The 15,617-nt window shown below is 39.5% G+C and overlaps 1 protein-coding gene across 4 annotated transcripts in view; it reads right to left on the bottom strand.

Moving 5' to 3' along the window:
• The window catches only part of PCDH15 (protocadherin related 15), a 496,526-nt gene that overhangs the window by 121,721 nt on the left and 359,188 nt on the right, over window positions 1-15,617 (bottom strand). For all 4 annotated transcript variants that reach the window (XM_040975792.1, XM_040975791.1, XM_040975790.1 and 1 more), the window contains 2 exons: window positions 15,305-15,529; window positions 6,200-6,316 (listed from right to left, as the gene is read on the bottom strand). In XM_040975792.1, the coding sequence (XP_040831726.1) occupies window positions 6,200-6,316; window positions 15,305-15,529 (342 nt within the window). The remainder of the gene's footprint in view (window positions 1-6,199; window positions 6,317-15,304; window positions 15,530-15,617) is intronic.

The raw sequence follows: 15,617 nt of genomic DNA on the forward strand, positions 1-15,617 counted from the left end.
AAAGAAAACAGTGAATTATCACTCTACTTACTATTACCAGACAAACAAAACCCAAGAGCTCATGAGGCTATAGAGAAATCAGTGCACTTGTACATTAATGCTGGGAGTAAAGGCATTGTCACCAAAGGAACGCATACATAATGTCCTTGAGAAATGGAAAGGATGACTTCTATATATTCCAGCAATTCTACTTTTCACAACTTATTCATGAGATTTGAAGTCAAAATCTTGAGGAGATACTTGTTTTTCTATGTGCACTATAGCATTATTTACAATGTGCAAGATGGGCAAGCAATCGAGGTGTCATTTGTGCCCGGAAGAAACAAATGCAGTGTATACATAAAATGGAATACTGCCTAGTTTTTTTTTAAGATTTATTTTTATTATTTTTTTATTGTAAAGGCGGATATACAGAGAGGAGAGATAGAGAGGAAGATTTTCTGTCCGATGATTCACTCCCCAAGTGAGCCCAACGGCCTACACTATGCCGATCCAAAGCCAGGAGCCTCTTCCGGGTCTCCCACTCGGGTGCAGGTTCCCAAAGCTTTGGGCCGTCCTCGACTGTTTTCCCGGGCCACAGGCAGGGAGCTGGATGGGAAGCGGGGCTGCCGGGATTAGAACTGGCGCCCATATGGGATCCTGGGTGTGCAAGGCGAGGACCTTAACCACTGCACCACCGCGCCGGGCCCAACTGCCTAGTTTTTAAAAAAAGATCATAAAATTATCCCGTTTGAGCAATATGGAGTAATCTTGAATATTACTCTAAGTGAAATAAGCCAGTCATCTAGACCATGGGTGAACACAAAATTATGGAGACTGGTGCTGAGGCTTCACAGGCAACTTGTGGTGGCAGTATCCCATATAATTTCCAGTTCAAATTTTTGCTGCCCTATGTCCAGTCCAGCTCCATGCTAAAGGCTTGAGAAAACAACTGAGGATGTTTCAAGTAGTGGCCTTTGTACCCACACGGGAGGTCTGGAAGAAGTTCCTGGCTCCTGGCTTCAGGCAGGTCTGGCTGGGCTGTTGCAGCCATCTGGGGAGTAAACCAGTGGAAGCAAGATTGATCTCGATCTCTCTCTCTCTCTCTCTCTCTCTCTTTCTCTCACTCCCTTCCTCTCTGCCTATCTCCCCCCTCCACACCCATAACTTCAATATTCAAATAATCAAATAAATCCTTAAAAAATACAAACCAATATCCCTGATAGGTGTAGACTTTCTCAATAATTAGCAAATCAAACGGAATAAAAGTTTAGATTCAAGCCTTTAGTAGCCTGTCATCTGTTTCATGTTTATATAGTAAAAAGTGTTTCAAATATGCAATTAGGGAAGTTCAAATAAAAACCATGATTATCATCTCACCCCTGCCAGAATGAAAACTATCAAAAATACAGAAACTAGCAGATGCTGATGAGGAAGTGGAGGAAGAAAAATTGATATAGACTATTGATAGCAATGTCAATCAATGCAGTTACTATATAAGGCAGAATGGAGATTCTTTAAAAAATACAGTTGTCATTTAATCAAGCCATGCCACTAGTAAATATATATCCAAAAGACATAGAAATATTCTATTAAACAACTCTGCTTGGGGCCAGTGTGGCAGCATAGTGAGTTAAGCTACCTGTACTGCTGGCATCTCATATGGGAATCGGTTCAAGTCCCAGCTTTCTACTTCCCATTCAGCTCCCTGTTAATAGCCTGGAAAAAGCAGCAGAGGATGGCCCAAGTGCGTGGGCACCTGCACCCCAGGGAGAATGGGATGAAGCTCCTGACTCCTGAATTCAACCTGACCCAACCTTGGCTATTGTGGGCAACTGGGGAGGGAACTAGCAGAGGGAAGAACTCTCTTCCTCCCACTACAGCCCCTTCTCTGTAACTCCATTGTTGTAATAAAAATGAAATAAATCTTTTATTAAAAAAAGGTATCTGTTCTCCAATGTTCATTGCAGTAATAGTCAAATAGCCAAAATACAGAATTAATCAAGGTAAGAGTATCAAATGACTGGATAAAAAATGTGGTGTATATGTAAAAGTAGCATTATTGTTATTATTCAATCCTAACAAAAATGAAATCCTGTACTTAAAGAAAAAAAATAGAACTGAGGACATGATTAGGCAAATGTGAGTTTCTTAATTAGAGAAAACTGGGCATGTTTGAAACAGGAATTCTAATATTAATCTCAAATAATATTAACAATACAGATATTGTTAACACTGCTCCTTATCATATATTATATGCTGTGTAATAATCTATATACCACACAAAGAAGTAAATAGCATAGATTCTTAAAGCATGTAGAGGAATAAACCTTTTCCAAACATTATTCAAGTACAGACTTTCTTATAAAACCTTCCCTATGTACAAATTTACATTTTCAAATTTAGTTATAATCCATTGTCATTTGAAAGATCAAGCCCCAGCTGTTTTGTTGTATGCTTTCTTTCTAATTAAGTCCTTGAGACCAAAGGGATTCAGGCTGCAGCTACGTCATCTCAGTTTTCACAAGCTGACATTCACGATGGAAATAGTTCCTGATTATTTCCCTATTTAACTTTGATGTGAAGGAAAAAACAAACCAAAACACTGAGCTGTGTATGTTTTCCCCTCATGCTCCATGGTCAGCAATCAGGAATCATAGTTAGTAGCTGCTGATCTTCAAAACAAGAGTTTCTGCTACATTGCCAGCAATATCCTAAATCAATACGATGCAACAACACAAGCCATTGTGCGCAGAGGGATAAAACACAGATCAGTAGTGAGACAGCAAAGGAAAACGGTACTGAAGGACCATATTGTCTGGAGATGGAAGTATTTTAAAACTTCTGGCTCAGTAATTTTTACTATTGCACATACAGCAAAAACTGGAGAGGAGCAAATGAAGATGACGGCTCCTTTCCTTCTCCTATTAGTCTTTTCGTAAACAGGCTGCAGCAGAACGACTATTTGGAGGTCTAAATGCTTTGAGAAGATGACCACAATTGCACTATTTGGTGACATTTTAATAAATGATGTTACAGGAAAAAATTGGAAATCTCCTTTACTCCCTGGAGGTCAACAATGTACCCTAGGATTGAGATGGGTTTAAAACACTGAAGAAAACCCTGGCAAACTGTTCTTCAGGTCACCCATCTCCACTTTGGAAGGTTAATAGAAATGTTCAATGTAGGGAAAGGAGATATTTCCACATGCAATTTCTGCTTCTTTGTACCTATGAATTATTCTTTATTCAAACAATTGTCAGTTGATATCAATTTAAAGTCATTTAAATGAATACTTTGTTATTAATATGCATTATAGTGTTTATTATAGTGTCCATACATTTATACTTTCTGGAAAAGGTGTAGCAAAACCAGTGACAGGGAATTGATTTTAACGGCAATTGCTACTGAGAATTTATAAGATTTTCATGGAACGCATTTTTCATAAATCAGTCCTAAACCCTTAAAAAATAAATCTTACATGTGGACCTAATTCTCCAAATGCACTACTATAGAGATAGGAGACTTAGACAAAATTGCTGATACCAGATATTATTCCAATCATTTTAGATGAAATTTTATAAAAAATTTCTATAATGGAGAGAAAAGTGTAGCAACCAGGCACGCTGAGTTTCCTACACGTGCCTTCATGGGAGGAGCAAAACCTGAATTCTATTGATCTTCTGCCAGTATTGTAATGGTCCCACCGCCGAGGACTCACTGATGATCGATTCTGACAGCTATTTGACCTTAACTTCAGCAAGAAGCCTTGTTTTGCAGAGCTTTCCCTACAGGTTTGGAAAGAATGACAATATACAGCGGAAATGACACTTGAAGGTTTTTCTCACGGTTGTGTGTGTGTGTGTGTGTGTGTGTGTGTGTGTGTGTGTGTGTGTGTGTGTGAAGGTTTGAAGTACGAAGGTTTTGACAAGCAGAAAGGAAAGGTTAGCAATTTTTAATATACAAAATAATCAGCAATTCGCTCCTAACTTCTCCTGTGAGTGATTGGATGTTAGTCCTTTCACAACAGCAGAGCTGAAAAAAGCAGTCCTGCAGTTGGGGTGAAGGGAAGTCTCTAGGGGATTCCTTCTCTCCCCCTGTAGAGCACTTTAGTTTTGCACAACATGCATTTTATAATTCTTAATTTATATTCAGCCACAGTGCTCTCTCTGGCTTTCAGACCTCACCCAAGCTTCTCCATCTGATACTTCAAAGGTTTTTTTGTTGTTGTTTTCTAGATTAAAATACGTGGTTTTTATTACATTCAAAAGAAACAGGATGTCTTGAATAAAAGATCGGGCCAACCTCTAAAAATGTAAATTGTCGTTCCTGAATACTGGAGATACCAAATATGCGAGGGTCAATGGCTGAGCTAGATATAAATATGCATCACCTCATTGAATTGTTACAGCCACCAAATCCAAACTGAGGCTCCAACTGGGCACAGAGGCATGGTTGAAGAAATAAAGTAGTAAGTTTGTCATCTGTACTCAAACTGTGCAGTGAGTTTCAAACAGGTGGAGCTTAGCACTACTTTTACTCTCTTGTTAAACACATAAGCTTAAATCTTACACAAAGGACAATTTCTTAGACATGTGAGTATGCTAAAACTCTGTTTTTTTAAAGTATTTGATACATTTTGCTGCACTTCTAAGTTACAGTTCTTTCTTTCCTAGAAGACTGTCAGTTTATATTTTTATTCCTATTAGTTTCTGAAAAATAGTTTTAAAACTAGGGTACAGAGAAGACAGGCAGAGAAAGAACGGCTCACTGCTTTCTGATTCACTCTTTAAGTGCCCCCAGCAGCACAGGTAAAGCCACTTCCAAGGTCAGGAAGCTGGAAGCACAAACTAGGGCTACCATGTTGGTAGCAGGAACCCAAGTATTTGAGCCATCTTCACGGTCCCCAAGGTTCAAAACTGGCCAGGAGCTGTTTAGGAGTCAGAGTGGGGAAGCCAATCCAAATACTCGGAAATGAATTACAGGCATCTTGACTGCTAGACAAAATATTGCTCCTGTCTGTTTCTTGGCCACAGAAGCTGGTTAGCACAATGATCTGCATGCAGCTGGCGCTTTAAACTCATACACCAAATAGAATTGAATGGGTATTGCTATTAAAGAAAGTTTTGCCTGTGACTGTTTACTTAGAAAAAAAAAAATGAGCCACCCATTTCACATTTACCACCTCTATTAATGTGTCCCAGGCTATAAAAATCTGCCCATTACATTTCCCAAGATGCAATAAATCAGTTTCAAAATCATTTTAAAAAACACTAGAAAAGGAGCGTCTGAGTTAAAGGTCGTTGCTTTCATGTTAACATTATTGTTTTCCCAAGACCTTATATTCACAATAGACTTTATACAAGCTTGTCACAACGGATGCTGAAAAATGTTACGGTTGCCATTCACCACTTGTTAAAGAACCTAACCAAACTACCATTTATATTAGTGCTAGAAAACAATTTCTGAATCACTCATGAAGGTTCACTTACTATTTTTATTAGTATTTTTTCAAGAATCCATCATTTGTTGCCTTATATTGTGAGATCACTCAAAACAAACACTTAAATCTGTAGCATTCAGCTGCAGTTTGAATGAAAAGATTAACATTTCAAAAGAATTACATGTATTTCCAGAAAGCACTTTTTTCTGGTTACTGCTAGATTCCCGTGCTATCTTAAACATATTAAAAAGTCACCTATAAGCAGCATTTGCTATGTTTCTGCTGCAATTTTACAGAGAACATGAGGCAATTTAGAGTATCTCAGAACAAATTTTGAACGATACGACAACATATTATGTTCTGAAAGCAATTCTAAGAGTTGAGCCAAATTAATATAATCAGTACAAATTTTAGGCATATAATAGAATTTACTAGTAAAATGGTCACATACAAATAAAACCCAAAGTGTGCCATTATAAAGCTATCCAGACTAAACTAAGTTCACACACCCAAATGGAAAATCTAAATGTGAATGATTCCAAATATAGACAAATCTTTCCATATTTGTCTACAAGGCAAAGTATAGGAGTTGTAAATTTTCATTGTCTAAAGCACTCATTTTTGAGAGTCACTAGAAATCATCTGAAATACGTGCTGTACTGGTGGATGCTATAGACCAGTGCACACAACACAGTGAACGGGAATGCTGCCTTGGGATCGTGTCATGTTTCAGTGTCAGAGAGCTTTGTCCCTGAGTGTTGGACACCGTCTACTTACAGGAGGGTCTGCGTCCTCAGCATACACTGTTGTGATGGGGGTTCCCTTGACCGCATCCGGAGCCACCATGCCTTTATAGACCCGCTTGCTGAACACAGGAGGATAATCATTCATGTCCTGCAAGATACAGTTAGCAGTGTAAGTGCTCCCACTGAAGACAGTGAGGGACACAATTAATGAGGTGACCTTCTTGTCTTCACACCAATCGATTCATCTGCAGCCGTCAGCCCTCCCCACTCCCAGCCCCATTATCACTGCAGATGGGCACCTCGGAGGAAAGCGCCAGAGTTTCTGGGCAATATTAATGTGTGTGGCATCACCCAAGGCCAGAGCACGAGAGTAAGGAGCCTGTGACCCCAGAAATGCACATCTCAGGGATTGCAGTGGCACTCAAAATGCTCTCAAGACATTTCTAAAGATGGAAAATTTTAACCTTTTAAAGCAAGAAAAAATATATTTTTATTTGAAAGGCTGTTTTACAAAGAGAAAAGGAGAGTTAGTTTTGCATCTATGGGTCCACTCCCCAAAATGCCACAAAAGTCAGAGCTGAACTGAATGTGGGAGTCAGGAGCTTCTTCTGGGTCTCACACGTAGGTAGAGGGGCAAGGGACTTGAATCAGCCTCCCTGCCTTCCCGGGCCATAAGCAGAGAGCTGGAGTGCAACCAAGGCGCAAATCAGTGCGAATATGGGATGCCAGTACTAGCGGGTAGGCAGACAATTAATTTGCTATGCCACCACATCGGCCTTCGAAAAACAAATTTCATTAAAGATGCCATTCCATGAGACAGCACCAAAAGTGTTCTTATTTGGTTGGTTTTTCATTATTTTTCAACAAAGGTCTTGGTAAGTTTTAATAGCAGTTACAAATCATTTTGTATATTTTGCATAATGCTATGGTTTTCAATGCAAACTGTGAAATATCTTCTGGTTCTATTTTACATATTTATGAATGCAAAACAACAAAATAGTTCCCTGCAGAATACTGTAATAACTGCACTTAAGAGTGGATGCAGAGGGCCCGGCACGGTGGCTCAAGTGGTTAAGGTCCTCGCCTTGCACGCCCGGGATCCCATATGGGCGCCGGTTCTAATCCGGCATCCCGGCAGCCCCGCTTCCCTTCCAGCTCCCTGCCTGTGGCCTGGGAAAGCAGTCGAGGACAGCCCAAAGCTTTGGGACCCTGCACCCGCGTGGGAGACCCAGAAGAGGCTCCTGGCTTCAGATCGGCATAGTATAGGCCGTTGCAGCTCACTTGGGGAGTGAATCATTGGATGGAAGATCTTCCTCTCTGTCTCTCCTCTCTGTGTATCCGCCTTTCCAATGAAAAAATAATAAAAATAAATCTTTTTTTTTTTTTTTTTTTTTTAAAAAGAGCATATGCAGGGCCTGGCGGCGTGGCCTAGCGGCTAAAGTCCTCGCCTTGAACACGCCGGGATCCCATATGGGCGCTGGTTCTGATCCCAGCAGCTCCACATCCCATCCAGCTTCCTGCTTGTGGCCTCGGAAAGCAGTCTCGGATGACCGAAAGCCTGTCTCTCCTCCTCCTCTCTGAATATCTGACTTTGCAATAAAAATCAATAAATTTTTTAAAAAAAGAGTAGATGCACTTATGGATATGAAACAATGTTAATTTACTTAAAAATTTCTCATGATGATTAACGCACATTTTATTTTCACTGCTTAGTAGTATATATAAACTATGACTCATTAAATAAATATTTGTCAAAACTACCTTACATTTTTATGCTCCGGTGCTGGGTATTAGGGATGCCGTGCTGACTCAAGAAAAAGATGTAAACCAATGCCCGTTTGAATTCCCCATCCAAAAAATGAAAAAAGGAAAAGATGCCCTTATACTCATGTCACTTAGCGGTTATTATTGGATTGATAATTATACTCATCCATAGACAGGGCAACAACTTCGCCTCAATCTGCTTTTAACACAGCCAAATAATAAATCGAGTCATGACAGCAAGATAATTTTTTTTTAAATCATATTATTTATGGAAAATTACATACCATTTCTTTTCTCCAAAGAAATTGTGTGGTATCACAGCTTATTATTTTTTTAATGATTATTGAACCCTGCAGTGTTTGGAGTTTTTTTTTTTTTGATCAAACATATTTGGACATAAAGTCTATTACTTTTCTAATCTTCCTTTCAAATAACATGTTTTCTCATTTGCTATTGAAAATAAAATAGTCCATAAAATCTTTGTTCAGTAAATTAATGGTCTTACACCATGCAAATTGCAAATATACATATTAACTGACTGTTACTCTTTTTTTGCAAGGAGGTCAGAATCATTATTTACTAGAAACATAAAATCATTTTATGTTCAGAATGAGTTGACACCTGAATTGTAAGTATGAATAAGCTTGTAGCCTTTAAGAAGAAATAGGAAGATTCGTACTACAAAAACTGAAAAATAAAATGCGATTTCCTCGGTTTTGACGTATCAGTCACAATGCCTGCTAGGAGGAAGACCTTTATGCATTCAGAACTTCAGGGGCCAGTGCCTTGGTGTAGTAGGTTAAGCTTTTGCTTGAGCTGTTAGCATCCCATAAGGGCACCGGTTCAAGTCCTGGTCGTTCCACTTTCAATACCAATCCTTGTTTTCGTGTGGGGAGGGCAACGCAGCATGCGCCTAGACCTGGAGGAAGCTCAAGGCTCCTGGTTCCAACCACTGTGGCCATTTGAGGAGTGAAGTATTGGACAGAATATCTGTCACTACCCTTACAGAAGCAAACATAAATAAATTTTAAAAAGTAAGAACTTAACAATCTGAGCTAGCAGGTGTGGCACAATGGCTCAACTAACATCTTTTGCCTGCAAACACCAGTATCCCATACATGCACTGCTTTGTGCCCAGCTGCCCCACTTCTCATCCTGTTCTCTTCTGTGGACTGGGAAAGCAGAAGAGGATGGTCTAAAAGCTTGGGATCCTGCACCCACATGGGAGGCCTGGAAGAGGTTCCTCGCTTCTGTTTTCAGAGCCGCTCAGCTCCAGTCACTGTGGTCACTTTGGGGAACGGAACCAGAGGATGCAAGCTTTTTCTGTTTCCCCTTCTCTCTGTAAATCTGTCTTACCACTAAAAGTACCTAACCGATAAGAAAGGAAAAGGCGCCTGAGCAAGCCAACAAACGCGCGGACTGCTGGCTGTTTCGGAGGACGGGCAGGTTGGGCACCGGTCCTGAGACTTCATTCAGGAGGATTTTCTTTTTTTTTTCTTTTCTTTTCAGCTGCAATGTTGTATTTATTTAAAAATATCAACTACCACTAAAGGGCAACATGTCTTATATGACCAGGACTAAAAAGGCTTGAAAAGCCTGAAAAACCTACCTAAACATATTTAAACTGAAGCAGTCTCCTACAACAGGAATGCCGAATGGTAAACCGGGGGAGATGCATCAGGAAAGATGGATTCTTCGGAGAGTAAAGTGTGCGAGACACCGCTGCTCTCCAGCGTCGCTTCCTGCAGGAAGGGAGCGGGCGGTACGCGAATCCCTGAATTATAACTTCTGATACAAGTTACAGATAGGAAAGGAGCCCACCGGCTTCCTCTTCCACACACCAGTTGCACATTTCAGTGTTCGACTGGTTCACAGAACTTTTCATTGCATTCCTCTCCAAGAGACAGTAAAGCCTTAGCGTTATTTCGTAAAGTTTGAGTCTCTGAAACAAAAGTACCTTCCACGTGAATCAATATAATTGTATACTGTGCTTCGTTTAATGGCTTCTATTTTTTCTGGGTGGGGGGCGGGGTAGTGCGGAGTGTCCACCACACTCAACTTTTAAGTCAACACACACTGGTTGCTTTTACAATCTGGTCTGAAAATTGATTAGATACAAATGCAAGGCTGTAAATAGAAAAGAGGCCATTAACAGAATTGGTATCATTCCCTTTTCATTCTGTTTGCCACTGATGATGTGAAGGATAAATCAATCCAGTCATTGTGGCATTATTTCTTTTTATGACACAAGGTACATATTTTGGGGTTGCAACCTTGAACTGTGGCTAAAATCCAAAATGCATTATTCAGTTAAGAAAATGCATTGAAATACAATGCCAACAAGCATAGTCAATAGTTCATTATATACGTGCTTCAGGGGCACGTGAATAAAATGCATAAAAATATGAATCGAGGGTCCAGTGCAGTAACCTAGCGGCAAACTCCTCACCTTGCACGTGCCAGGATCCTATAGGGACACCAGTTTTGGTCCCTGAGGCCCCGTTTCCCATATAGCTCCCTGTTTGTGGTCTGGGAAAGCAGTTGAGGAAGGCTCAAAGTTTTGGAACCCTGTTCCTCTGTGGGAGACCCGGAGGAGGCTCTAGGCTCCTGGCTTCTGATTGGTGCAGCTCCAGCTGTTGCTGCTGCTTGGGGAGTGATAAACAGATGAAAGACCTTCCTCTCTGTCTCTCCTCTCTGTATATTTGACTTTCCAATAAAAATAATTTTAAAAAATCTGAATCTATACAAATATTCTATTTCACGGTGGATTAAGGAAAAGCTCTCAAAAACCACGCTCCTTCTATTGCTGCTTGTTCCACTAGAGGGCAGTATTGGCAAAAACAAACTCCATTCCATTCCCTTAACACTTTTATCATTTAAACACATGAGAGTTTGCACCCTGTTGCTATATTTTTTGGTAGGTCTGAATGAAAAAAAAAAAAAAGTGTTTCTTATGTTTAACAACTATTTTTGAATGGTTCTCAACCAGAAATAACAACATGTTTTTCCTCACTAGTCAAGGCCAAAGTGTTCATTACTGAAAATTATTACAATCACTGAAAATCAAAGATTTAATTGTACACTCTACTAAGATATTTTCTAATGGATTCCAGAAATGAATATGTGAAATTTGAGGAGCTATAAAAGCATAAAGCAGGACCTGACATGATGGCTCAATTGGCTAATTTTCTCATTGCAAGCAACAGAATCCCATATGGGCATTGGGTTTGTGTCCGGCTATTCCACTTCCCATCCAGCTCCCTGCATGTGGCCTGGGAAAGCAGAGGAGAATGGCACAAAGTCTTGGGGCCCTAAATCTATGTGGGATACCCCAGAGAAGCTCCTGGCCCCTGGTTTTGCATTGTCTCAGCTCTGTCCATTGCAGCCATTTGGGGAATGAATCAGCAGATGAAAAATTTTCTCTGTTTCTCCTTCTCTCTGTATACTTGCCTTTCCAATAATAATAAATAAATCTTTTCCAGAAAAAAAACCATAAAACAGAGTGACAAACTGACTATTCCATTTGCTAATCATTACCCAAATGCCCAACACAGAAACCATCTTTCATTCAAATTCCTCCCTGTGGAGGGGGAAAGGACCTAATCTATTGGTTTTAAAAATGTCCAGAGAGCCTCATTGTTTAGTGTTGAGCTATTCCATGGTTTCTCAGCCCATGTCTCCTCTGACCTAATCAAAACCAGAACATCACCGATGTTGTCACGGACTAGCATCCATGACACTGCATTTTACATGTAGTGCTTCTACAAATGCCACCTTGATATTGAGTATGGAATTTACATCCAGCAAAGCAATCTCCACTCTTATATCCTGCAGGGTATGGATATGGCTTTGCTTTCAGAAGTAGCAAACTGTTCTGACGATAAAAGTGCTAGGTGCAGAGCCAGTGTTTTGGTACAGCAAGTAAAGCACCTGTGGCATCAGCATCCCTATGGGTGCTTATTCATTTCCTGGATGCATCACTTCCAAATCATCCATCTGTAAATGGGTTGGGGAAAACACTGGAGGGTGGCCCAAAGGTTTGTGTCTTGCCACCCATTTAGGAAATCTAGAAGGTTTTGGTTTCTGCCACTGGCCTGGCTCATTTCTGGCCATTGTGACCATTTGGGGAGTAAATCAGAGAATGGAAGCACTGTCTTTCTCTCTTTCAAATAAATGAAACCTGTGAAAACAGTACAGAGAAACCAAAAGTACCAGTTGCATCTTGCAATACCTACTGTTTTGTCATACAAACCCTAGTATATGCTAATCAGCAAAGTAACTTCGACAATTGCAGACAAAACACTCCTTTTAATTGTGTTAAGAATCACACACATTTACACATATAGCATTACTGACTTTTATTCAACTTTCAGTTTGTAGAATAGACCTAGTCTATGTATTTTCTATTGTATGCTATAATACATATTGTGACCTAGTTTGTAAAGCCAGATCTCACACTGACTTGGCTTGTTTTTATTTTCCAGGTATTTCAGATATTTATCCACATTATACAATATCCTCACAGATTCAATTACCTACCAGGCCAGTAAAATTATTCAAGAAAACAGCCTTTGTTTTCTTATTGTTCTATGAATTCCTTGTAACCAAAAATACAGGTATTTTACTGCACATCACTATTTTCTTTTGCAGGTGTCACTGATATGTGCATATTGTTTATTTTGCAGACCTATTTTTCTTTTGAAATATAACTCCTATTTTCCCATTCTTCCCCAAATTTAAAATGATTTTGATCAGCAAGACATAAACACTATATTCTGCTTTTTCTTCTTTCCTACAATAGAAATTGTATTTCTGCTTCTTTTCAGAGAGAAATCTTCAAGATGATTTCCCCATGGTGATTATTTTGGATACAAATATCTCTGAGTAAATACCATGCAATTATAATATCAACAAAACAGCTTGTCAGTATTACAAGTAAATAGACCAGTAGCTCAAAATCGGCAAACTCGAGAAAAGTCTACATTTGCAGCAAAATAGAAATTTTTCTTCATTATTCTATAAAAACAAGCAAAGATAATTTTACAAACCTCAATGGCATACAGTCAGCTTTCACATTTTGTTTTTTGACATTCTCAACCAAAAATTTAAAAATCAAATATCAGTCTGCATTTGGGGAAATTTCATATTAATCCTTTTATGCTCATAACAACTTGAAAAGAATGAAAATTAATATCCATAATTCTTTTGTTTTGCCTGTACCATCAAAATAAACAAGTAGGTACAGGTCAGGAATCTTTGGTCAAGGGAATGGTTGAACACTTTTAGTAAGAAAAAGAAGTGAAGACAATAAAAATAGGACCCAGATTCTACTATGTTCAAGGAATAAATCACAATCATTATTGAGTAAATCCTTCTCAGGTGCTGGTGGTAAGCCTGAGACGATTCTTCCCACATTAGCCACAGGGTGGACAGAGAACACCTGGAAGCGCAGGTCCCAGGAATGTCTAATGCATATTGTATTCTTCAGATGAGAGTCTGGAGTCCAATTTGATTTCTTCCATCAAATTGGGCAAATACATGAGCCCAAACTTAATCCAGAGGCAGCCAGAGTAGTGTCCCTGAGTGTTGACACACACCTATTATCAAGCACTTTCTCCAGAAAGAAAAGGGCCACTTTGTCACTTCGGTGTCAATTTATCAATGGGTGAGAAGGGATGGAGGCGGGTGACTAATATCATTTTTTTTCTTCCCTCCTCTGTCCAAATTTTTTCAGCAGGTTATCAATTGTTTAGTTTGTCATGCTGGACATGTTCAATTTCACCAAACCATATGAACGATCATAGAAAGTTTCCTAAAAATCTCTCCTAATCTAGAAGTCATTTTGCTAAAATTAGTCCATTTGGATTAGTTTTCATCCCAGTGGCAGAAGTTATTTGTTTACATAGTATGACATTCTCACAGCCACCGATATCCCATTCTTTGGACTTTTCTACAGAGATGTTTAAACTTCCAGTTGGCACAGTATTACTATATTGTAGTAACAATGGTGTGGAAAAAATAATGTTTCAAAATAGAAAATAAACTCTTTTTCCCCCTTTGTCTAGGCTGGCTGTGATTTCTGTGATACCCTTTGACCTCTCTTCATATCAGAAGAATACAAAAATCACCACTTCAGGGAAGCTGGGTGAAGAGGAGAAACAGAACACTCACGGAAAGATTTTGAGTGTTTGAGTACTTATTGCCAAATAAAAGGTAGCTCTGAGTACAATTTTAAATGCCTCAGATGGAGATATTTCCTAGCCCTTTACACAGTTTAATGTCTTCATGTAGCAGACCCAAATTGGACAAACGCAAGCCTGTGACCACAAGGGCCAGGGAGAAAGCAGCAACTAAGATTCTGACACAATTTCGTAGAGGTTTGGGATATGTGACCATGGAGGGGGTTAGTGCCCTCCATTTCCAGTGTAGTGTAGAGGCTGCAGCCTCAGTGATGGTAAAAATGGCACAGATATGTCTGCTGACATATGATCTCAAGGTGAATGCCAAAACAAAAGCAAGCAAACAAACAAAAAAAAACAGCAACAGGGCAATTACTGTGTTCCATTCTGTTGGAAGCATTATCTTTACAAAATTCGTATGTGGAGAACTTTAGCCTAAGCTGGAAAAGGCTGCTATGCAAATGTTATTGGTGTAGTTTTAATTACATCCTATTTATTTCTTCTATAGTATCTCACATGTTCAATATTTTATCATCCAAAAAATAAATAGCTATTTTTGATTTTGTTAATCAAAGAGCCAGACAACATGATGAACTTTTCCTTGATGGTTTCTAGATGTAGTGTTCTATAAAAATGGAAATCTTAGGGAAGTCACACTTGACCTTGTTTGTGTTATAATGCTGGGCTTCTATAATTTTACAGTGCAATCACCTTCAAAACTGGAGTCATCCACAGAAACTTTGTCCTAGTCCTGCCAGAAACGCATCTGGGCATTTGTAGAGTCATTGGCAGCCAGTAAGAGACAAATGACATAACACCCTTAGTTGCCTACCGAGAACAACAGTACTAAGCAATTCACCTTTAACGCATCTTAGACTGCAGGTCTATGTGTGTCCAGTGTTAAGGCAAACCTTAGACACCCAAAAGCTAAAGATGCAATGGGAGATCCATATAGCCACAGGCAGAAAAAGCCTGTGTCCATTGTCTCTTTCAAGTTTAACATTTACATCTGAACTATAATTATTTCTCACGTCTATCACAAACACTTCACATTAAAAATGTCAGTGTCTGGCTCTGGTAGTGCCATGCCACGGCGACTTGCTGCCACAACACACTATACATAGTATATGAAAAACAAAGACACATACAGAAGGAGCAAAGTGTGCAATCAGCAGTCATCTGCCACTTCTTACCTTTACTATCACTGTGACGGTTGCGATGCCCGGTGGCATTGTCCCGTAAATATCAAAAGCTTCCACAAGAAAAGTAATAGTTGCTTCTTCATCTGGAAATGCTTCATAATCCAAACTCCGTAGAAGGGACAGCTCTCCTGTGAATGGATGCAGTGCAAAAAAGTGCTTCACTTCTGGGCTTCTTATCCGATAAGACACATTTGCCCCAAGGTCAGCATCTTTGGCCTGTAGCAAGTTAAGCAGAATACTTCTGTTATGGCCTTATCAAAACAGAGACATGCCTGACTGGTGGAAATCATACACCAGGAGACCA

The sequence above is a fragment of the Ochotona curzoniae genome, unplaced genomic scaffold (assembly GCF_017591425.1).
Source record: "Ochotona curzoniae isolate NIBS_2020 unplaced genomic scaffold, NIBS_Ocur_1.0 contig_2692, whole genome shotgun sequence".
Lineage (NCBI taxonomy): Eukaryota > Metazoa > Chordata > Mammalia > Lagomorpha > Ochotonidae > Ochotona > Ochotona curzoniae.